This window comes from Perca flavescens, chromosome 18 (genome assembly GCF_004354835.1).
Source record: "Perca flavescens isolate YP-PL-M2 chromosome 18, PFLA_1.0, whole genome shotgun sequence".
NCBI classification, from domain to species: domain Eukaryota; kingdom Metazoa; phylum Chordata; class Actinopteri; order Perciformes; family Percidae; genus Perca; species Perca flavescens.
Window position 1 is genome coordinate 9,716,695 of NC_041348.1, and position 24,330 is coordinate 9,741,024.

General features: G+C 36.4%; 1 protein-coding gene across 2 annotated transcripts; it reads left to right on the top strand.

Moving 5' to 3' along the window:
* Positions 1 to 470: 470 nt before the first annotated feature.
* Positions 471 to 17,519, top strand: mcm9 (minichromosome maintenance 9 homologous recombination repair factor). 2 transcript variants are annotated; one of them, XM_028605701.1, is made up of 9 exons: positions 471 to 559; positions 5,826 to 5,956; positions 7,188 to 7,375; positions 8,937 to 9,099; positions 10,131 to 10,237; positions 12,327 to 12,533; positions 12,620 to 12,701; positions 14,304 to 14,504; positions 16,844 to 17,519. In XM_028605701.1, exons 2-9 carry the CDS (start codon positions 5,950 to 5,952, stop codon positions 16,996 to 16,998), a joined length of 1,110 nt encoding a protein of 369 aa, XP_028461502.1. In that variant the 5' UTR covers positions 471 to 559; positions 5,826 to 5,949; the 3' UTR covers positions 16,999 to 17,519. The 2 variants fall into 2 exon arrangements, with proteins under 2 accessions (XP_028461502.1, XP_028461503.1); XM_028605702.1 differs by lacking the exons at positions 471 to 559; positions 5,826 to 5,956 and adding an exon at positions 5,957 to 6,043.
* Positions 17,520 to 24,330: the final 6,811 nt, after the last annotated feature.

The window sequence follows — 24,330 nt, forward strand, 5'->3', positions numbered from 1 at the left end:
AAGGAGAAGCCTCTCAAGTTGTACGAACGTATTACGGAGCATTCTTTACATTATTGACATATTACACAAATATATTTCACAGTTTGATACATAAAAAATTACGTTTTGATTAACGTTAACGTTAGGCTACTGCTCTGCTTTCTGCTCAAGACTCGGCTTAAAGCCATTGTTGTCATATAGCAACCGAGCGTCTCTAGCCAATTTCAGCTGCACAAGCTACAAAGTAACTAATTAGTCGGTATTTAACTCCTAATAAGACTGTAGCGACATGCCGGCTATAGGTAGCAGTATACAGTAGCCTGGGTAAACCCTGACGAACTTCCGGCAAATTTGAGATTTGCTCTGCAAGTCAGTCTGGCGAAGAGCCCATTCAAACCCATTTCCAATGTCCTCAAAATTGAGGCACCAATCACAACCGCTGAGGCGGGCTTTACACCAATCACAACCGCTGAGGCGGGCTTTACGCGACGAGGATAGCACAGCGACGGCGAGCAGCTTTTTGTTTACATTCAACATAATGGCTACTGAAGCCGTGCTTCAGGTGCTCGGCGACCCGCAGGTCAGTGTGACATATGCTGATTTTATGCAGGTCAATACTACAATTAACTGACAACATAAGTTATACGAGTTACAGTTCTCTTCTCAAGGATGCACGCACACATGTACTCTGTCTCTTTTCCCTTTCACTCAACTTCTCCGCCATGTGTGTGTGCGTACCCGCTTGCAGTGGAAAGCGTGTGTCCACGCTATTCTTGCACAGGGAACCTCGTGAATTAACCTGCAACATGTCAGCTGTTTGAAATTCTTCAGCGTGTGTGCAGAAGATAACAAGTTTGCAATATGCAACACCTGCAAGGAAAAAGTAGGGCGTGGAGGGACGACACCAACAACCAGAATCACATTTTTTTTAGTTGGATATTGGATGTGAAAAGCGTCACCCGGACCCGTTGGTCTGATTGGTTGAAGGACTATCCAATTGCGTCCAGAGGCATTTGAGTGGCATCCGTTGGTGACACCCCTTTGGAAATGAACTGTCAATGAAGCTTTTCCAGACCCACTCTCAGTTCCAACTGAGAAGGGTCTGGTGTCAGCCAGGCTAAGTATACAGTGCTATGTGTACGACTTCTTCATTTGGTTACAACGACAAAAGTGCTTAAAATTGTAGAAAACAATGTTTACTACGTGTGATGCACGACGTAGCCATCTTTGAAAGTGAACTCGGGGTCCTCTGAGTTCAGACGACTTGACGAGTCGTATATACGACCTTGTGGCGTTCTTTTTGCAACTTCCGGTTCGTAACTCCGGAAAACAACTCGTAAATCGACTTCGGTGGACAAAAAGAACGCACCATGATTATATAGGGTATTTCACACTGTTCCTTATGGTCTCCTAATGGGGTATGTAACATTAGTTGGGCTGAAAATGGCCTGGTTGATATTTTATTGGCCCTTATGCATCCCTGTGTTTTGGCCCTATTTGTAACAAGAGCTTTTCTTCCAAATATGGTATGGTCATGAATATTTAGATGAGCTGCGCGCTGCTTGATTGAACCTTATCCCCGTACACACACGTAGAGACGCGCGCTGATTGGTTGAGCAAATCGCCATACACACGCATTAGAGGTCGCGTGCTGATTGGTTGAGCAAAATACACACACATTAGAAACGCGACAGAATCTCATATTCCAGACACTGCAATGTTTCCTTACCACATTCACTTCTGAGACTTTTTTATGCGAGAAGTCAACTATATAAAGCTCAAATATGGGCCGTTTTACGAAAATGGATGGCTAATTGCAAATTTGGTAAAACTGTGTGTTGGAGTTCAGCTGCCTGTGGTGCTGCCTCGCCGCCCGGCCTGCCTTCCTCCACAGACCACGGCCTGCTGTGAGCTCAATTGAGCTCCGGCATGGCTGCTGCAGCCCACAGCACCTCATACCCGCGCAAAGTCACCGTTTGGGCTAATGGACTAATACCAAACGGCGCTGCCCTGACAGAGCTCCAGGGCCTGCATCTCCTCTCTTCCCGCTAGCTAAATGGCCCGTGTGTGAGAGTGAGAGCGCGGTCAGCGAGCTTGTTACACCAGCAATCTCTTACCACACATGTCACGCCACTTAGCTATTCAACATACCTAAATGTCTTATAAAGCTAACAACGGTGTCCGATTTCAAGTTAATGAATATTTGTGAACTGTAAGGGTTTCGTTAGCTGCGACTGTCCCTTCAATCCTATGTGTACAGATTGCGGCAGGTTAGCTTCATTTTGGTCTATATATATTTACAGTTTGAATTTCGTCACGTCAGTTATACAACATCTAAGTAAATGTTTAAATCGTTTGTTTAAATAACTCAACACATTATAATTACACACATTAAAAGAGTAACTGGAACCTGTGGTAAGAGAATGCTGGCGTAACAAGCTCACTGACCGCGCTTTCACTCACACACACCGGGCATTTAGCTAGCAGAAAGAGGGGAGTTGCAGGCCCTGGAGCTCTGTCAGCGCAGCAGCGTTTCCTAGTTCATTAGCCCAAAACGTTGACTTTGCGCGGGTATGAAGTGCCGTGGGCTGCCAGCCGTAACGGAGCTCACAGCTCTCAGCAGTCTGTTAAGGGATGCAGGCCGGGCGGCGAGGCAGCAACACAGGCAGCACCGGCCTCTGAAGTCCGACACACAGTCGGACAAAATTTGCAATTAGACATCAATTTTCGTAAAACAGCCCATATTTGACCTCTACATAGTTGATTTCTCGCATAAAAAAGTCTCAGAAGTGAATTTAATGGTAAAATAGCATATGAACAATGTATACAATTTCTGAGATCTGCACGACCTAGATTCAGAAGACTAACTGATCTCAGGTCAGTTGTGTAGTCTATGCAAATGTTGGGGCGTGACAAACACAGACTAGAGCCAAATGAGGAGGAGCCGCAATAGTTGACGTCAACTATGGGGCTCGTTGAGATTCGCCCGTTTTCAGAGGCAGTTTCAAATAGTGAGATTTGTAGAGAAAAGAGGTGTCAATTTAGAGGTTCTATGTATGTCCTAGTTACCCACTAAACTGTCATTATTCAACTATGACAAGGTAAAATCAGTTTTGCATTCTATCACCCCTTTGAAATATAACGTTAACCACACTTAATACAGTGCGGGTTAGGCTACTGCTGATTTAACGTTAATGTAACGTTAGCTGACAGACACAGATCATAACAACAAGCTTTTATCATCTTTTGGAGATTAATGTGCTGGCTCACGCCCACAATATTTATTTGTCATATACGATTTATAAGTTAAACGTAGGTATTATCATCTATTGTCAGCCAATGTGCTCATTTAAGCAATAGGCATTATAGTTTTTGAATTAGCTGCCTCAAAGGAACAAGATACCCTCTTCTCCTTATCATCCACGGCAATGTTTTTTCGCTTATCCAGTCTTGAGCACAAACCCTTTTTTTAAACTGTGATATTAGAGTCATTTTTTAACTTTATCTACACAAATAACATGTCTACAGCTTCAGCAAAGTTGGGATGCTCAAAGTGAAGAGATTTCAGAAATCCAGTTTAGGTTTTTGACTGGGAAGCACGGAAACCAGCAGCGTGCTGCCAATCATTCTCTGAGATTCTATCTCTCCCAGGTGTCACCAGCTGTTTAATATACCCCAACCAAAATACCTCTTTGTTTACACACTATGGGTAAAAAATTACTTCCGCAGAAGACACATCAGTGTTTCCTTGATTATAACTCCTCCTGCGAGCCTCTCCTCGATGTGCATTTAAGGGATTGGGACGTCCTTCAACATGGCATGCTGAGATCGATTTGATGTTGTACCGTCATGTGACTCAGTGGCGCCAGGCAAACAAGCGAGCAAGCAGCCAGGCCCGGCAGCGGCCAGCAGGTACCATCAGTACTGTAGAAAAACAAGTATTGAATTTTGGTACAGACTCTGTACCATAGGCAGTTAAATAAATGAACCAACAGTTGGTTCATTTATGGTTCAGTCTCCGTCCAGTTGCTCTGGACGGAGCCCAGTGAAGGATATTAGAAGCACTTTTCCGGTGAGGGCTGAGCGTTACTGCGCAGCCTCCTACTGAGCTTGAAGACGTAGATGTGACGTGAGCAACCTGTCTGAAAGTTATAAGTCTTCTGGTAGCTGTGCCAAGAGAAATCTCAATCATTCTGAATTTTGCAGAGACGGAGAGCATAGGTATAGGCACAGGCTAATTATTCCTAAATAAAATTCTAGTTAACATTAGTGATTAAACTTAAACAACTAGTAAGTCGAAACTGCCTGCGAGCTTCTCCTGTACTATACGGTAACTCTTCTATATGCGACAGTAAGTCGTGTGGTTATGACACAATCGTTAGCCTATTTAGACAAAAACGTCTACCACGGAGCCATAACGTGAGATACAAGGTAATGAAGCCTTTTATACATTGTCATGTTTCTTTAGAAATAAACAATAGACAAATAAAGTCTTTAAATGCTTCAGATGTAAAGTTATTCGCTGTCAAAGTGAAATCAATGGCAGTCAATGGAATGGTAATGGTGGGTGAGTGCTTGTTAGCATCAAAATGACGCCATAGGAGTTACGCTTGCCAGACGCTCGCTTAGGAATGTCACGAGATGTGGTAAGCTGTAGTAGTAAGATGTGTGCATAACTACAGGGCACACGGGCTGTAATCTAAAGCAATGTTAGTGCCCCCCATTTTTTTCTTCTTTCAATTTTAAGATAACAACTATCAAGGCCCAGCCACCTGGGCAGGAAGTGGCTAATCTTCCTTTCATTGCTCGCCACACTGGTGACTGGAACTTCCTAGATCAGCAGTGGCCAGAGGACTCGGGGCAGGATTCCATGTTGGTATAGCCTGACCTGTCCACAGTGGAAAGCCAAAAGACGAGCTGTGTCCTTCAGGTCGCTGGTGACGAGCTTACCCAAGCTCTTGACTGGATTCTCAAACATTTTGGGTCTATTGCGGCATATTTTGCGGTTTCTAATTTAGGTATATGTATCTAAATTGGTTATAGCAGTTTGTTTACTCTCTGATAAAGCACATAGTTTTTGTCTGATTTGATTCGGGGCCTCTAGAAATAAAATCTGACCCGTTCATTTTTTAACACAAGAAGGAGCAGGAGAAAAAGGGAGTATGTTTTTTTTCTCACACTTCGGGTTTCTCTAGACCACGGACAAATATTTGTTTATTGAAAAGGTGGATTTAGCAGATCATGTCATCTGTAAGTGATGCAGAAATCATAATTCCCATCTTCCCTGAAATGTCCAGATTTTTGCTCAGTTTTATGGACACACTGTACCTAATAATAGTAGCCTAATAAAAGGCACAGCAGTAGATAACTACATTCTAATTTCTCTCTAAATTCCTACTAAATTTCCAGATTATTGCATTCTCTGTAATAATAGAATAGGTACCCAGTAAGTAAAAAATAACTACAGTATAGGTATCCAGTTGGTAAAAATAACTACAGTATAGGTAGGTTAAAAAAATAAATACAGTAGGCTATAGGTACCCAGTAGGTAAAAATAACTACAGTATACAGTAGGTACCCAGTAGCAGTAGGTATCCATCTCTGGAACGCACTCCCACAAGCCATCCATGACACTTGACTTTCTCCCCACATTCAAATCTGTTTTAAAACCCCTCTCTTCAAACTTACATTCTCAATGTAATTTTATAGTTTATTTTTTATTTTTCTTCTATTAGTCTGTTGTTTATGTATGTATGAATTATTCATAATTAAAAATAAAATAATTATTTATTTTAGTAGTAGTTGTAGTTGTTGTTTCATTCATTCTGAGTCACACTCCATTTCAGAAGGTGGCGGTAACGCACAACATAAAGCTATTTGTCAACCGCCCAAACGTCAGAAGTTGAAGAAGAAAGAGGAAGAAAAGGGAAGAAGAAGAAGAAGAAGAAACGCTGCCCGCGCTATTTAAGCATGGACAGTAAGTATTTAAGTCGCTTGTTTACGTCAGTGAAGTAGCTAGGTTGAGGTGTCTTACGAAAAACTATTTCTGTCATTGTAAGAAACGGTAAGTGACTCTTTCTGTTTCTGTTTGAACAAGTTATTGAGGTTAAGTAATGTTACGACCAATACTCAATATGTATGGCTAACTTGAAGACGGTTACCAATTTTGTAGCTAACGTAACGTTAGTTCATCACCGGGTTGTCCTCATTAAAATTGCGCACTAGCTACACCTTTGTCAAATTGGAGACAACATAACTGATTAGGTCCGCATTGTTCATTATGATTAATCATTTATCAAAGACTGCCTTAATCGCATTAAAAGTTGGAAATTTGTGAAATGTAGCGTATCAAACTAACGTTACTGCGCACAATTCTGGGCCTGCCCATACTTTTCTGTGCATTTTGACCATATCATCACTCTGATAAACCACAGCTGAATATAAAATCGCTGATGCTCTCTGACCCTCTCAGTGGTGGATCATTCTAAATATTTTATCGGATGTCTTGGATGTAACATTAACGTTAGCATGTTAACATACTTGGTCGAGGTTTATTTGATTTAAACTAACATTAGTTTGTATACAGGTATAGTTTAAGTAATACACATGCTGCATATTATATGAGCTCATCATATGTTTTGAGGAGTAGTTCGTATGAATAAGGAAAAGTACTGGCAGTCACTTGTTTAGTACCAGCAGTAAATGTATTCGGTTTCTTTGCACAAAAAACTACTCTAACTTGTAAAGTGTATTTCGTACTTGAAACCCTTCAACAAAGAACTTGGGCATGGAATGTTTCATTTAATAGAGGTCGAGAGTAGACTATTTTCTTTAAAGCCGAATTGACTAGTATGTTAATTGATTAATTGATTGGCAACAAAAAATAAAATCAAAATTCACTAGTCCCACTTTTACCAATGTGAAGATTTGCTGCTATTTAACATTTTACGTGAGATAAAACTAACTTAGAAGATTGAAGATTCTATATCTTCTAACATTTTATGGATAAACAATAATTGATTTCAAATGAGAGCCCTGCAATGGAGTCCATGTAGAAGGAGATGCATCTTTTTCTTTGGATGGACCTATTTATAACGAGTGAAAATCTGTCGTGAACTTGGTTGATTAATGTATTTTTTAACATTGGTATGTTCTTGGACTATATAAATGTCATACCTTTTTTACACGGTTCATTTCTATTCTTTCAGGGGTTTCGATCACACATGTCACTATGTTGATAAGCCCAGATCAGGAGGCCCTGATTGGCCGGGTGTTTGAAACCTATCTGACAGAGTATCATCATGGGGACATTCTCCATCTTATTGAAGATACTACTGAAGAGACCCATCGCCCTGTTGTTGTTAATGCCATGACTTTGTTTGAAGCCAACATGGAGGTAATGTTAAAACAATTTAGAACACAATCTACTGTATTCAAACTAGAACTAAGTCAGTGTACTTGAGACTTAGATATCTGCTTAAGTCTGGCAAATATACTTAAAATCTGTATGATGATGATGATGATAATAATAGGCTTTATTTATTTATTTACAATATAATAAATGTAATCACATGTAAAATAATCTAATTGATGTTTATTTCCAGTTGTGGAAGAAGCATTCAGATCCTTTACTTCCATAAAAGTACTAATACTGCATGTATAAATACTAGGGCTGTCCTAAACTAAAGAAATTCTTAGTCTACTAACACTTATATGATTTTGTCGACTAATCGATTAATTGACAGAGGTGTGCGCTTTAAGAGGTGGTTAAGACTCAAAGCACAATATAAATGTAGTTAATTAACCATCTGTAAAACTGAGTTTCTCCACAATTAATCCTGCAAAAGCACCACTTTAAATCTTGTGTTTACCATAAATGTGCTCAGAAGTTTCTTGGAAATAAGTAATTAAACATGAATAAGCATAAAGAATGACTAATCGACTAAAGAAATCTTAGTCAACTAAGACCAAAACGACCGGTTAGTCGACTAAGAGGTGGCAATAAATACAATGGCAATAAATACAAGTAAAAGTCCTGCATTGAAAATGTTACTTAAGTGAAAGTATGCAATTATCATCAGGAAAATGTACTTAAAGTATTAAAAGTAAAAATACTTGATGCAGTAAAATCCTCACATTTTAGGCACTGGAAATCCTCCAAACACTTATGTCGATCAACTAAGTGTTCAATGGTCTAATCATTTCAGCTGGACTTGTAGACCTATATATTGTTGGGTAGTTTATTTTATAATAAAACATATATTTTATGAACTACATGTGTTTTGTGTGCAATAATCTTAATTTATAAAGTAACTAAATGTGTCAGATTAATGTAGTGGGGTAAAAAGTACAATATTTCTCTGAAATGTAGCAGAGTAGAAGTAGAAAGTGGCATGCAAAGAAAAGTACAAGTAGCTCGAATTTGTACTTAAGTACAGTACTTGAGTAAATGTACTTTGTTACATTCCACCGCTGTTCATTCAATAAACTTGTTCTTCTATTATGTATCATGTAAAACAGAAACCTTCAAATATTTAACACAAAACCTTCAATAACTCATCAGCTACTTTCTAATTACATTTTGGCAAGCACATTTTCTAAAATGCACAGTATTTTCTTATCTAAACTTTTTAGTTTTTTCTTTTTTATAAAAAGGTTTTTTTTTTTCAATACACCTTACCTAAAATTATGATCATAGAAAATAATAATCTCATCCATTCAGTTACACCTCTTGCTAAACTATTTGTACATTCAATTTAATTTCAATTTTATTTATAGTGTCAAATCATAACAGAAGTTATCTCAGAACACTTTACAGATAGAGTAGGTCTAGACCACACTTTATAATTAACAAAGACCCAACAATGCCCCCAAGAGCAAGTTTACATGTCAAGTCTCTTTTCCTGTAGTCCAATCCACATAATTAAATGGTATCTCTATTCTTTACTATGCCACAGGTTGGGGACTATTTCAATGCCTATCCCAATGATGTCCTGGCTATATTTGATAAAGTGTTACACAGAAAAGGCCTGGAGTTATCAGAGAGTGCCTCTCCCAAGCACTATGGAAGACAAAGAACAAAAGAGAGAATGAGACTCACTCTTCATGTCCGCATTACAGGTTAGACCTCTAAATGTAATTGATGGTCAGATGTTACCAGATGTTGCTCAGAGCTTGCATTCTGAGGAATTATGGTATCTCAGATGGTCATGTACGTTAACTTTCTCCTCTCTGCTGCCCTTGTATATCATGAATACATTTTTGGGCTAAAACAAATATTCATCTGCAGTCTACTTGGTTGTCTACAAATGACATTAGTAGCTGTTTTTTATTAGTTTTAATGTAAGAAGAATCGTCCTTTAATAATTTGTAAGTCCTTCAAGCCCAACTGAGAAAAAGCTAATTTTAAATGAGAAAATGGAAAATATTGAAATCATCAAACTGTCTGAGTAGTGATCGATGTTATTTTCTAAATATTTTCTTTAAGCATGTATATGCTTTATTTTGATGGAAGACAGTAGATAGATGACAGGAAATGATGTGAGAGAGTTGTTGAATGACCTACAACAAAGGTCCCTGTAGGGCTGTGCAATTAATCGAAATTTAATCGTGATTATGATTTCGGCTCCCAATGATCACAAAAACAGAATAATCGAGAAAAACAATTGTTTAGCTTATTACGTTTTGCAAGTAAACTCTTATTTTCTCTTGTTTTCTGAATGAAAAAAACAGTTTTAAATAGGACAAGTATTGAGTCAAATTTCACAGTTGTATGTGTTTTTAACTGTTTTATGTAACTTTTTCCACTGTTTTTTAAATTCAGTAATTACATCTTTCCAGAAGTCAACGAGTAATCGTGTTAAATTATCGTGATTTCAATATTGACTGAAATAATCGTGATAATATTTTTTTCCATAATCGAGCAGCCCTAGGTCCCTGGCCTGACATGAACCTGGGGCATTGCATTATATTTATCAGTTTATTTGCACACGTGATAAACCTGGGTTGGATGAAGACATTGTAAATATTGCCACTGTTGGATACAAGTTAGTGTTTTTACAGATTGTTTTGCTGTGTGTTTGCTGCTGATTTGTCTGTTTGAATTGATTTGTTTTACTTTTCTGTTTATTGACCCTTGTATGTGTGCCCAGGTCTGCCAGTATGTCCAGAGCTGACCAGAGACACCATTCCCAGGTCCAGAGATGTAGGACACTTTCTGTCTGTCACTGGTACTGTCATACGAACCAGTGTTGCCAAGGTAACAGCATGGCACATCTTCATTGTTCATCAATTTGCTGAAATTGTATTGACTGCTGATTGTCACACTATTTCACCTCTCCTACTCATCTTTTAGCAGCTAGCAACAAGTTAGTAATGTTATTACATTCATTTAATAACATTAAACATATAAATTTATCCATTTGTTACATTATTTTTTAATACACTACTATTGTAACACATTTATAAATCAGCAGCACTGATGTGATCTTGGTTGTTGAGTTGTAGCCACTCAAATATGATTGATGATTGATGTCACAAGGGTGATGACTAGTTGGTTACACATAAGAGCAACCGCTTTCTTGGTTACACAAAGAGCAACAGTTTTAAAGTTACTTCCAAGCCTGGACAGAGATATTATAAGAAAATGGTTCATATCATTACAATCCACAATAATAATAATAATAATAATAATAATAATAATAATAATAATAATAATATTTGGAGTCATCTAGTGCAATAATATACATAATGAGCATTGTAATTCATATAAAGGATGAACTATTTACGTTTCTTCAAAAAAGGCCCAAATGTATGCCAAATCTCAAAACAGTGACGCCATTCTTCTCTGTAGAACGGTTTAAAACGGTAACAGACGATCTCTGACCTGGAGGGATCTATCTATTTTTACCCAATATATATACTCTCTGTTCTCACTTTGACGCCCATATAAGGCGTAATGTGTGACGGACCTGCCTTCCCATTGGTTGAAAACATAAACAAAGGCATCATGGGAGATTCCCTTGTCGGTAGCACGGAGTTAGCAGCAGTAATGACCGAGAACGTGATGAATTATGGACATCAAGTGGATAAATCTTGGATGTAACAGTTTGGATTTAATGCTCAAAAACCCCCCAAAAAGGCACAAGTTCCAGGCTGGATAGAAAATCACCTGTAAAGGCTAGAAAGACACGAAAAACGCCCCTGTGACGGCTAATTCGTTAGCTTTTAGCTGCAGCAATCAGTAAGTCTCTACGTTTAACTGTTATTAAATCCACCACGATCCATTTGGGTCGGACTTGCGTTTATTTTTGTCAGTGTTTTAACCGCTTGAGGTAAGTTAGCCTACTACTAATGTTTAGCGTCATCTCATCCTCGAAAGCAAACAAACATACTGTGCTGTTCTTTCTCTACTAATGCAGCATCTATTCAACAAATTAATAACTTTATAATGATATGACAAAATGTACTGTATACATACCTTTTTGCTGTCGATGCTTTAAACGCGCATCTGATGTCAGCCTTCTCCGCACAGCATGCAGTGCGCAGTAACACGTGTCGAAAATAAACACGAGGCATCAGTGATAGTTTTTATTTTGCCTCTATTGTAAGGCATGATGCAAGCAGACCCTTCTCAGCTCTCGCGTACTGTGTAATGAATGACAGCGTGCGCTTCTCTGCCGCTTCAGCAACGGACGCAACCAGAAAATCGGTATGGATTTTTGCCGATAACGATAGTTCCACCAATCAACTATCGGTGCCGATTAATCGGCAAAACCGATGAATCGGTCGACTTCTAGTTTTTTAGGTTTTCTGGATTGCAGCAAAGCGGGGTCAGCCATATAAACGAGAAAAACTGTCACTGACTTTCAATTCATTCAATTTATTTATAGTATCAAATCATAAATAGTTACAGTATCTCAAGACACTTTACAGATAGATAAAGCATTTATCTGTAAAAACAGTTAAAATGGGGGAAATGTGAGAAATTGCAGGTCAATTTAATGTGTGCACCCCTAAGGGTTATCGTGGTAATGGAACGAAATAATCAACAAGGCAAAATATATATAATGTGTTGAAAGGATTCTTTTAGCATTTTCACTGTACTTTTTAACTTTATAGGATTTCTGTGCAAGCACATGGTTTATTTATGAAATAAATGATAAAGTAATAGTGGATAGCAGGGCACTAAAAGATAAAAGTAGACCAGCATATTATAAAAGTAATGCACACTTGTAAATAGGTCTGTAGGAAAGTAAAGGATGAGTGAAAACAACTATTATCAGTTCCTGCACATCTTCATGCTTTTCTTTTGAGTCATACTTAGAATCCTTCTCCACCTTTCATAGGTTCTGGAATACGAGCGTGATTACATGTGCACAAAGTGTCGTCACATTTTCACCGTGCAGGCTGATTTTGACCAGTTCTATACCTTTGTCCCACCGGTGGCCTGTCCTAATCCTGATGGTTGCAATTCGTACAAATTCAGCTGTTTGTCTGGAGGATCTGAGCCTGCTACCTGCAGGGACTTCCAGGAGATCAAGATACAAGAGCAAGTAGGACAGTTATGGGTGTTTTTGTTTGTTTTTTTCCAGCAAATTGTGCTATTGGTCAGTGTAACCCCCCACCCTCACCACCACAGGTGCAGAGGCTGTCAGTGGGCAGTATTCCTCGTTCAATGGTGGTGGTTCTGGAGGATGACCTTGTTGACAGTTGTAAATCTGGTAAGAACTGTAAATACCAAGGTTTGATAAGATGCACTTGCTTTTTAACATCAACAACTACCTACCTTACAGTGATCAGAAACCGAACATTCTAATTAGGTGTTACGAGATCTCGCAATATTAAAACATGATATTTCTAGTCGAGGTGTAAACTTGTCTTGCAATATAAGTGCAGAATTATAGTGTGTTCCATTTCTACTCGGAAGTTGGATTTTCTGAGGTCAAAGTCGGAAACACGCCCCCTGACCTTGAATTTTCGAACTTGGAACTCAAGACAACCACAGAGTACCCCAAGCTAAAAATCCAGCACGGTTGCTCCGTGCATCAGTTGCAACTGTTTTGAAAGCTGTAGTAACATACAATTATAAGCACTTATGTCTTATTTGCAGTGGTGGATCTAGAAAATTTTACATGGGGTGTCAAAAGGTCTTGGAAGGGTGGCATTGGAAGACTTTACACGGAAACCACCATATGTAAATGGCTTGTATGGCAAATAAAGGAAAAACTTTAAAACTGGATAATATAATTCTATGATTTTTGTTTGACCTTTTGTTTAATCATAATTACTGATAAAGTAAGACCACAAGAATACAACAAAGAATCAAACAAAAGAAACTGTAAAACATCATAAGATAATCTATTTTATACTGTGTGTGCATATTTACATAGCTAACCCTATAACATATACAAATAGAATAGAAATAGCCAAAAACTGAAAAATGTCATTTTACTGAATGATATGACCTGTTATGCTACTGTACTGCAGTTTATATGGAAGAAGAATAAAAACCTACCATGTGATCCAGGGGGAATTGCATGCTTACCCTACCCCATCTTCATCTGCCTCCTCCTGATCACTCCCTGCCTTTGTCATCCTCTTCATCCCTCACAGTCAATTCTTCCTTTTCCAGTTCTCCTTCACTTTTCCTCTTCTCTCCATCTCCTTCTGTGGCCTTCTCCTGCTCTGACCCTCCTGATCTCTCCAGTTTACTGCCTTCTCCTTTTATTTCCCTCCTTCTCTTCCTCCTTTGTACTATTGAATTTTCTTTGCAAAAAACTGGCAATATCCCCACTTTTAGCTTTTCTTTTCAATTTTAGGCTCCATCTAATCACTCCAGCTACTCAGGCCTGTAAAAGTCAAAATGTGAAAAGCTCTGGTTAACCTTGTATTACATTACACTGTAGGGCCCTGTAGCTAATAAATAGACCTAGCCTATAACAAATATAAAATCATAAAAGATTTATCACATGCACACAACAGTTTAGACTAGCCTACGTAATCCCATTATATTTGCTGTTTTCCCAGTTTGACAGTAAAGTATGCATCCTGGTTTAATTTGTGCAGCCTTATTGCTTGTCTCATCAACTTTTCCAAAACAGCATTGTGTTTAGTTAATTACGACTACTAAATAAAAAGCTGTTCACATTTCTGTGACAAAATACCTTAAGTCCTGTATGCTGATGCTGGGGGACAAAGCATTGTTGCAGCATGAAGGTTAAAGTGAAATAATAAACCACAGTATTCATTTTCACCTCATGCTGTAAAATGCCATGCTCATGCTGTAGCTTTCAGTAATTTTGGCATGTATGCGGTTCTTCTAGGAGATGATGTGACTGTTTATGGGGTGATGTGTCAGCGCTGGAAGCCCTTTTATGATGGCACTCGCTGTGATACGGAGCTGGTCCTCAAAGCTAACAACATAGAAGTGAACAACCAGCAGGCTGCTGCCTCTTTTCTTATGAACGATGTTCAGAAAGAGTTCAACGACTTCTGGATGAGCTACAAACATGATCCAATAGCTGGTATGTACGAATCTGCCTCATAACTAGAGATGCACCGATTGACCGGAATTGGCCGATTTCTTTTTTTATTATTTTTTTTTCATGTGATCGGCCGTGACCAGTGACCGGCGGGTCAGTCTGACATATGCCGATTTTATGCCCGTGAAATGCACTTGGGCGCCGCATGATTAAGATCGTGCAACATCAGCGCACCGCTGCTCAATCAGCGGTTAATTGTAATTATACACGGCTCTGCAGAGCAGTCTGCTCTACTGATCTCAGGCGAACGGTCAGCCACTCTCTCTCTCCCCTCGGAGGCTGAATAACTGGAACATGAAAACCGCGGGTCCTGTGAAATATGACCGCTACATTTTATCGAAAAATAGCGTTGGGCACTCTGGCCCTCATTTATGAAACGTGCGTACGACCTAAAACAGGCGTGCGACGGGCGTATGCCGATTCCTACGCAAAGCTCGGCATTTATCAATTTGGACGTGAGCGTAGGCTGCAATCAAATCTCACGTCTGGTCTGAACTCGTATGCGCAAGTTTTCGAGTCAGTGTGGACTTCTTGGTGCAGCATATAATCAGTTTAACAGGAGAAGGAGAAGTTATCAGTTGATCACGTATCAGCAATGGCAGATCTGGCTCTTTTAGAAGACCTCTATGCGCCGGTCTGCAATATTGTTTTAGCCTGGGGGGTTCTGCACAACATCACACAGGAAGACACGGTGCCATAAATGTAGCGATGGAGCCAGATGACCCGATGCCCAGAGAGCAGTGTCCAGAACAGCCCCAACTGAGGGCTATATGAAGGAAACAGGATATAATTCCTCACTTTTAAAAGGTAGCCTATAGTGTTATGTTTGGCAATGATATTCAATACAGGAAACATGACAATGCACAACATTTTTATTTATTCTTCAGGTTTTTGTTTCTCTTTCAAGTGAAGGATTTATTTCTGCCATTGACTAAGTTATTTTGGCTTGTTTTTCCAGCCCCTCTGGTGTCAGGAGACAGGGTCCAGCACGGGGGGGCGGAGGACACGCGCTTTCCCTCAGCTGTTGCCTCGTTCCGACGAACACGAGTAAAATAAAAGACACTGCATAAACTCAGCTACCGTGTGTTTATTTAATTATAGGTACACCTACATGTAGGCCTAATAGATTGCAATAGAAGCCTGTATATTACTATTAGGACTACAGAAAATGTGTCAAGGATGTATAAATTAAATAGGCTAAACTTCAGCTGGAGTCCGATTTACTACGGCAACACTGTTGACCGCATCAGTGATCTCTTTTCATCCCACATTCTTTGTACAGCCTTTAATACCAGTTTTCAGGCTGCCAAATAGTACACACGTTAGTGCAAATGAACCTGAGATATCAGGGTTTCAATCTCCACCTCTGAAAAGTTCCGCTTCTCAGCCGGATTACGTCTCGCCATGTCGTAAATTGTAGGGGCGAGGCCTCAAAACCCAGAATATAATGGGGCGTGATATTTAAATGACTATCGTTTCCAGCCACCGCATTTATCAATGTACGACCATTCTTACGCTCGGATTGGTGTGATACGAACTTTTCATGAATCCCACGTGAAGTCTGTCGTAAGATGATTTCTGCGCTCATATCTGCGCTGGTTTCGAAGTTAGGTTGATAAATGAGGGCCATTGACTTTGTTTATCAGACCCCAGATTAGAAAAGAAGCTAATGTTAGCGAACGCTGCGGTGACAATCCCTCTGCCTCTGACGCCCGGCTGCAGGAGTCGCTGTATTTTAAAAAATAATTAAAAAAGAGACGCTGTATTAACGTTACGGTTTAAAACGCTTTCCAGGTCAAAACCAACGTTAAAAATGTAGTAATCTTCCCCCAGCGTTTAGTTTGTTGCTAAACTGTGTGTAAAATGAGCGGTGATGTTTATGTTTTCAGGTAACATTACTGTTGACATTCAAACAGGCCTGTGTGTGTTTTTTATTTATTTTTTTATTTTTTTATTTTAAGTATATTGGATGTGAAAAGAAGGAAATGGTTCTTCTATAATCGCACTTTAGATATGTGTGTGTGAATTTTCCACACCAGGAGTAATTTATATAGTTCTATTTTCTAGCAATCGATTATCTATTCAAAACATTTTCTATGTAAAATTTTCTATTAAAGAAAAGATAGAAAATAATTTTTTGTGCGTGCTGTAAAGTGGTTAGAAAATATGAAATCGGAATCGGCTAAAATTGGTATCGGCAGTTCAAACTCAATGAAAACTCTGAATCGGCCTAGAAAGTTGGAATCGGTGCATCTCTACTCATAACACAAAAAAAATATATTAGGCTTTTTTTAATGTTATTCTCTCCCCTCTCTCTGTAGGTAGGAACCAGATCTTGTTGAGCCTGTGCCCACAGGTATTTGGCATGTATGTGATTAAACTGGCGGTGGCCATGGTGTTGGCTGGCGGGGTGCAAAGGATAGATTCTTCTGGGACCAAGATCAGGGGTATCTCTCTCATTTCTTATTTGTTTTAAATTAAGCAACTGATACCGCTCTCAATTTCTACGATTTCCAAGCCATAGAATTACATATTTATTATGCAATATATTGTCACGGCACAGGTAGTACTGGTCAAATAATTTGTTTTAGGTCCATGGGATTTAATTAACACAGGCCAGCTACAAACAGGCCACAATATACCTGAATGCCTTTGTTACTTTAACAAGAAAAGACTGCAGGCCTACCTGAAATGCCCGTGAGCTCTGCTAGCTTTCCGCCACCGCTCCACTCAGTCCCCACAGTGCTTGATTTTGATGTTTGAAATTGAAAAGCTCATTTTGATCGAATTTAGAATTTGAAATCGGGACACCCCTACAACCAATCAGAAAAAAATGACAACCTGTGGCCGTGACAATATGGAAACTGTGAAATGTTTGCTGTATGTTGGTTTGTGTCATTGGAAATACTGGCTCTCTGTGGAATGCAGTGTCTCACTGTGGAGTTAAAGGATTTTCAACCTGAACTATTTTCCTATGTTTTTGTGTGTAAGTGACCGATGGGAACAACAATCTTTGAAATTGATCCAGTATAAGGTATATGGTGTGTGTGTGTGTGTGTGTGGTATATGGTGTGTGTGTGTGTGTGGTATATATGTGTGTGTGTGTGTGGTATATGGTGTGTGTGTGTGTGTATATGTGTGTGTGTGTGTGTGGTATATGGTGTGTGTGTGTGTGTGGTATATGGTGTGTGTGTGTGTGTATGTGTGTGTGTGTGTATATGGTGTGTGTGTGTGTTGTATATGTATTGTGTGTGTGTGTGTATATGTTGTGTGTGTGTGTGTTGTATATGGTGTGTGTGTGTGTGTGTATATATATTATATGTGTGTTATGGTTATGGTATAGATAGTTACTGGTTGATATTAAGAGTTATTATTATGGTATAGATAGCTACTGGTTGATATTAATTAAGAGTTATTATTATGGTATAGATAGACTACTGGTTGATATTAAGAGTTATTATTATGGTATAGATAGACTACTGGTTGATATTAAGAGTTATTATTATGGTATAGATAGATAGATATTAAGAGTTATTATTATGGTATAGATAGACTGGTTGATATTATTAATTATGGTATAGATAGATTATGGTTGATATTGGTATAGATAGACTACTGGTTGATATTAAGAGTTATTATTATGGTATAGATAGACTACTGGTTGATATTAAGAGTTATTATTATGGTATAGATAGACTACTGGTTGATATTAAGAGTTATTATTATGGTATAGATAGACTACTGGTTGATATTAAGAGTTATTATTATGGTATAGATAGACTACTGGTTGATATTAAGAGTTATTATTATGGTATAGATAGACTACTGGTTGATATTAAGAGTTATTATTATGGTATAGATAGACTACTGGTTGATATTAAGAGTTATTATTATGGTATAGATAGACTACTGGTTGATATTAAGAGTTATTATTATGGTATAGATAGACTACTGGTTGATATTAAGGTATTATTATGGTATAGATAGACTACTGGTTGATATTAAGAGTTATTATTATGGTATAGATAGACTACTGGTTGATATTAAGAGTTATTATTATGGTATAGATAGACTACTGGTTGATATTAAGGTATTATTATGGTATAGATAGACTACTGGTTGATATTAAGAGTTATTATTATGGTATAGATAGACTGGTTGATATTAAGAGTTATTATTATGGTATAGATAGACTACTGGTTGATATTAAGAGTTATTATTATGGTATAGATAGACTACTGGTTGATATTAAGAGTTATTATTATGGTATAGATAGACTACTGGTTGATATTAAGGTATTATTATGGTATAGATAGACTACTGGTTGATATTAAGAGTTATTATTATGGTATAGATAGACTACTGGTTGATATTAAGAGTTATTATTATGGTATAGATAGACTACTGGTTGATATTAATTATTATGGTTATTATTATGGTTATTATATGGATAGACTACTGGTTGATATTAAGAGTTATTATTATGGTATAGATAGACTACTGGTTGATATTAAGAGTTATTATTATGGTATAGATAGACTACTGGTTGATATTAAGAGTTATTATTATGGTATAGATAGACTACTGGTTGATATTAAGGTATTATTATGGTATAGATAGACTACTGGTTGATATTAAGGTATTATTATGGTATAGATAGACTACTGGTTGATATTAGGAGTTATTATTATGGTATAGATAGACTACTGGTTGATATTAAGAGTTATTATTATGGTATAGATAGACTACTGGTTGATATTAAGAGTTATTATTATGGTATAGATAGACTACTGGTTGATATTAAGAGTTATTATTATGGTATAGATAGACTACTGGTTGATATTAAGAGTTATTATTATGGTATAGATAGACTACTGGTTGATATTAAGAGTTATTATTATGGTATAGATAGACTACTGGTTGATATTAAGATGGTTATTATTATGGTATAGATAGACTACTGGTTGATATTAAGGTTATTATTATGGTATAGATAGACTACTGGTTGATATTAAGAGTTATTATTATGGTATATAGATATTAAAGTTATTATTATGGTTGATATTAAGAGTTATTATTATGGTATAGATAGACTACTGGTTGATATTAAGATTATTATGGTATAGATTACTGGTTAGATAGACCACTGGTTGATATTAAGAATTATTATTATTATGGTATAGATAGACTACTGGTTGATATTAAGAGTTATTATTATGGTATAGATAGACTACTGGTTGATATTAAGAGTTATTATTATGGTATAGATAGACTACTGGTTGATATATTAAGACTACTGGTTGATATTATTATTATGGTATAGATAGACTACTGGTTGATATTAAGAGTTATTATTATGGTATAGATAGACTACTGGTTGATATTAAGAGTTATTATTATGGTATAGATAGACTACTGGTTGATATTAAGGTATTATTATGGTATAGATAGACTACTGGTTGATATTAAGAGTTATTATTATGGTATAGATAGACTACTGGTTGATATTAAGAGTTATTATTATGGTATAGATAGACTACTGGTTGATATTAAGAATTATTATTATGGTATAGATAGACTACTGGTTGATATTAAGAGTTATTATTATGGTATAGATAGACTACTGGTTGATATTAAGGTATTATTATGGTATAGATAGACTACTGGTTGATATTAAGAGTTATTATTATGGTATAGATAGACTACTGGTTGATATTAAGGTTATTATATGGATAGACTACTGGTTGATATTAAGAGTTTGATTATATAGATAGACTACTGGTTGATATTTATTATTATGGTATAGATAGACTACTGGTTGATATTAAGAGTTATTATTATGGTATAGATAGACTACTGGTTGATATTAAGAGTTATTATTATGGTATAGATAGACTACTGGTTGATATTAAGGTATTATTATGGAATTATTATTATGGTATAGATAGACTACTGGTTGATATTAAGAGTTATTATTATGGTATAGATAGACTACTGGTTGATATTAAGGTTATTATTATGGTATAGATAGACTACTGGTTGATATTAAGAGTTATTATTATGGTATAGATAGACTACTGGTTGATATTAAGTTATTATTATTATTATGGTTGATATAGATAGACTACTGGTTGATATTAAGAGTTATTATTATGGTATAGATAGACTACTGGTTGATATTAAGAGTTATTATTATGGTATAGATAGACTACTGGTTGATATTAGAGTTACTGGTTGATATTATGGTATATGGTATAGATAGACTTGGTTGATATTAAGAGTTATTATTATGGTATAGATAGACTACTGGTTGATATTATGGTATAGATTATTATTATGGTATAGATAGACTACTGGTTGATATTAAGAGTTATTATTATGGTATAGATAGACTGGTTGATATTAAGAGGTATTATTATGGTATAGATAGACTACTGGTTGATATTAAGAGTTATTATTATGGTATAGATAGACTACTGGTTGATATTTAAGTTATTATTATGGTATAGATAGACTACTGGTTGATATTAAGACTACTGGTTATTATTATGGTTATTATTGGTATAGATAGACTACTGGTTGATATTAAGAGTTATTATTATGGTATAGATAGACTACTGGTTGATATTGTTATTATTATGGTATAGATAGACTACTGGTTGATATTAAGGTATTATTATGGTATAGATAGACTACTGGTTGATATTAAGAGTTATTATTATGGTATAGATAGACTACTGGTTGATATTAAGAGTTATTATGGTATTATTATGGGATATTAAGAGTTATTATATGGATAGACTACTGGTTTCTATTAAGAGTTATTATTATGGTATAGATAGACTACTGGTTGATATTAAGAGTTATTATTATGGTATAGATAGACTACTGGTTGATATTAAGAGTTATTATTATGGTATAGATAGACTACTGGTTGATATTAATTATTATTATGGTATAGATAGACTACTGGTTGATATTAAGAGTTATTATTATGGTATAGATAGACTACTGGTTGATATTAAAGTTATTATTATGGTATAGATAGACTACTGGTTGATATTAAGAGTTATTATTATGGTATAGATAGACTACTGGTTGATATTAAGAGTTATTATTATGGTATAGATAGACTACTGGTTGATATTAAGAGTTATTATTATGGTATAGATAGACTACTGGTTGATATTAAGAGTTATTATTATGGTATAGATAGACTACTGGTTGATATTAAGGTATTATTATGGTATAGATAGACTACTGGTTGATATTAAGAGTTATTATTATGGTATAGATAGACTACTGGTTGATATTAAGAGTTATTATTATGGTATAGATAGACTGGTTGATATTAAGAATTATTATTATGGTATAGATACTGGTTGATATTAAGAGTTATTATTATGGTATAGATAGACTACTTGATATTGTATTATATGGTTATAGACTACTGGTTGATATTTATTATTATGGTATAGATAGACTACTGGTTGATATTAGTTATTATTATTATTATGGTTATTATTATGGTATAGATATGGTTGATAGACTATTATTATGGTATAGATAGACTACTGGTTGATATTAAGAGTTATTATTATGGTATAGATAGACTACTGGTTGATATTAAGAGTTATTATTATGGTATAGATAGACTACTGGTTGATATTAAGAGTTATTATTATTATGGTATTGATGGATATTGATATTAAGGTTATTATTATGGTATAGATGGAAAGGGTTGATATTAAGGTGATTATTATGGTATGAATGGACTGATGGAGGATATTATATAATTATGTATGAAGACTAGTGATTGATATTAAGTGATGGAGGTAGGATGATGAGGTTGATATGATGGATTATGGTATGATAGACTGCTGGTTGATAAGACTCAGTTTGATGGTGTTGATAGACTACTGGTTGATATATTAATGTATTATTATGGTATATATGGACTCCTAGTTAATATTAAGGTATTATTATGGTAAAGATGGATCTACTGGTTGATATTAAAGATGATTATTATTACATAGATAGACTACTGGTTGATATTAGTTATTATTATGGTATAGATAGACTACTGGTTGGTTAAAGTTATTATTATGGTAACAGTCTACTGGTTGATATTGGTATTATTATGGTATGGATAGACTACTGGTTGATATTACTATTATTATGGTATAGATAGACTACTGGTTGATAGCTGAAAGAGTTATTATTATGGTATGATAGACTACTGGTTGATATTAACATTATTATGGTATAGATATTACTAGTGATATAACACACTTACAGTATGAAATGGACTACTGGTTGATTAAAGCTGAAACATGGTATAGATGGACTACAGCTGAAATTAAATATTACACTCACAGATGAACTACTGGTTGTATTAACTTATTATGATAATGAAGACTACTGATTGTGAAACATACAATGGTACTCACAATGAAACACATATTAATGTTATTATTATGGTATAGATAGACTACTGGTTGATATCTCAGTTTAAATTATGGTATAGATGGACTACTGGTTGAATTAAGGTATTATTATAGTAGATAGACTACATTGAATTAATACTTATGGTATGAATGAAACACACAGGTACATTAAGGTATCACTGGTTTGAAATTATTATGGTATAGATGGTATATTAGATAGTGTGTAGTGATAAGGTATATAACTACTGTAATACCTGATGGAGGAGTGATGAAATGATGGAGGGAATAATACAGTTGATTCTCATGACTCAGTGATGGAAATGAGTGATGGAGGAATTATGAAGATAGATGTAATATAGTGATGGATATGATGAAACATGGAATGATGAAGGGTTGAAACACAGGGTGATGGACACTACAGTTGAAACACAATGGACACACTCCCTCTCAGTTTGAAGGACATATATTAGATGATGAAACACACAACACACACTCACAGCTGAAACACAACGTTCTCACAGCTGGATACACACGGTCTGAGTGGAAACACACAACACACACTCTCCTCTCAGTTTGAAGTAGTGAAACACAATGACAGTCACAGCTGAAACACAACACACACTCACAGCTGAAACACAACACACACTCACAAATACACAACACACACTCACAGCTGAAACACACAACACACACTCACAGCTGAAACACAACACACTCCCTCACAGTTTGAAAACACAACACACATTAGATGAAACACACAATACACTATATATGAAAGTGTATGTGTGTGTGGTATATAGTTGTGTGTGTGTGAAACACAATTACATAGTACACACTCCTGAAACACACAACACACTCCTGGCAGTGTGAAACAGTATATACACTGATAGTGTGGTATATAGTATATATATGGCTGTAATATATGGTGGTGTGTGCAGAACACACATATCCTCACAGTTGAAGTAGTATATACATAGTGTAGTATATAGTATATATGTAGTAATACCTTGGTGGTCTGAGCGTAGTACAGCGTTCTCCCTCTCAGTTTGAAGTAGTATATATTAGATAGTGTAGTATATAGTATATATATGTAGTAATACCTTGGTGGTCTGGACTCTGGCGTACAGTACACTTCACGTTCTCCCTCTCAGTTTGAAGTAGTATATATTAGATAGTGTAGTATATAGTATATATATGTAGTAATACCTTGGTGGTCTGAGCGTAGTACAGCGTTCTCCCTCTCAGTTTGAAGTAGTATATATTAGATAGTGTAGTATATAGTATATATATGTAGTAATACCTTGGTGGTCTGAGCGTAGTACAGCGTTCTCCCTCTCAGTTTGAAGTAGTATATATTAGAT

Coding starts and splice junctions, on each gene's coding strand:
- mcm9 (XM_028605701.1), top strand. Junction 9,100..10,130: donor TCTTCATGTCCGCATTACAG/GTTAGACCTCTA, acceptor ATGTGTGCCCAG/GTCTGCCAGTATGTCCAGAG. Junction 10,238..12,326: donor TACGAACCAGTGTTGCCAAG/GTAACAGCATGG, acceptor CACCTTTCATAG/GTTCTGGAATACGAGCGTGA.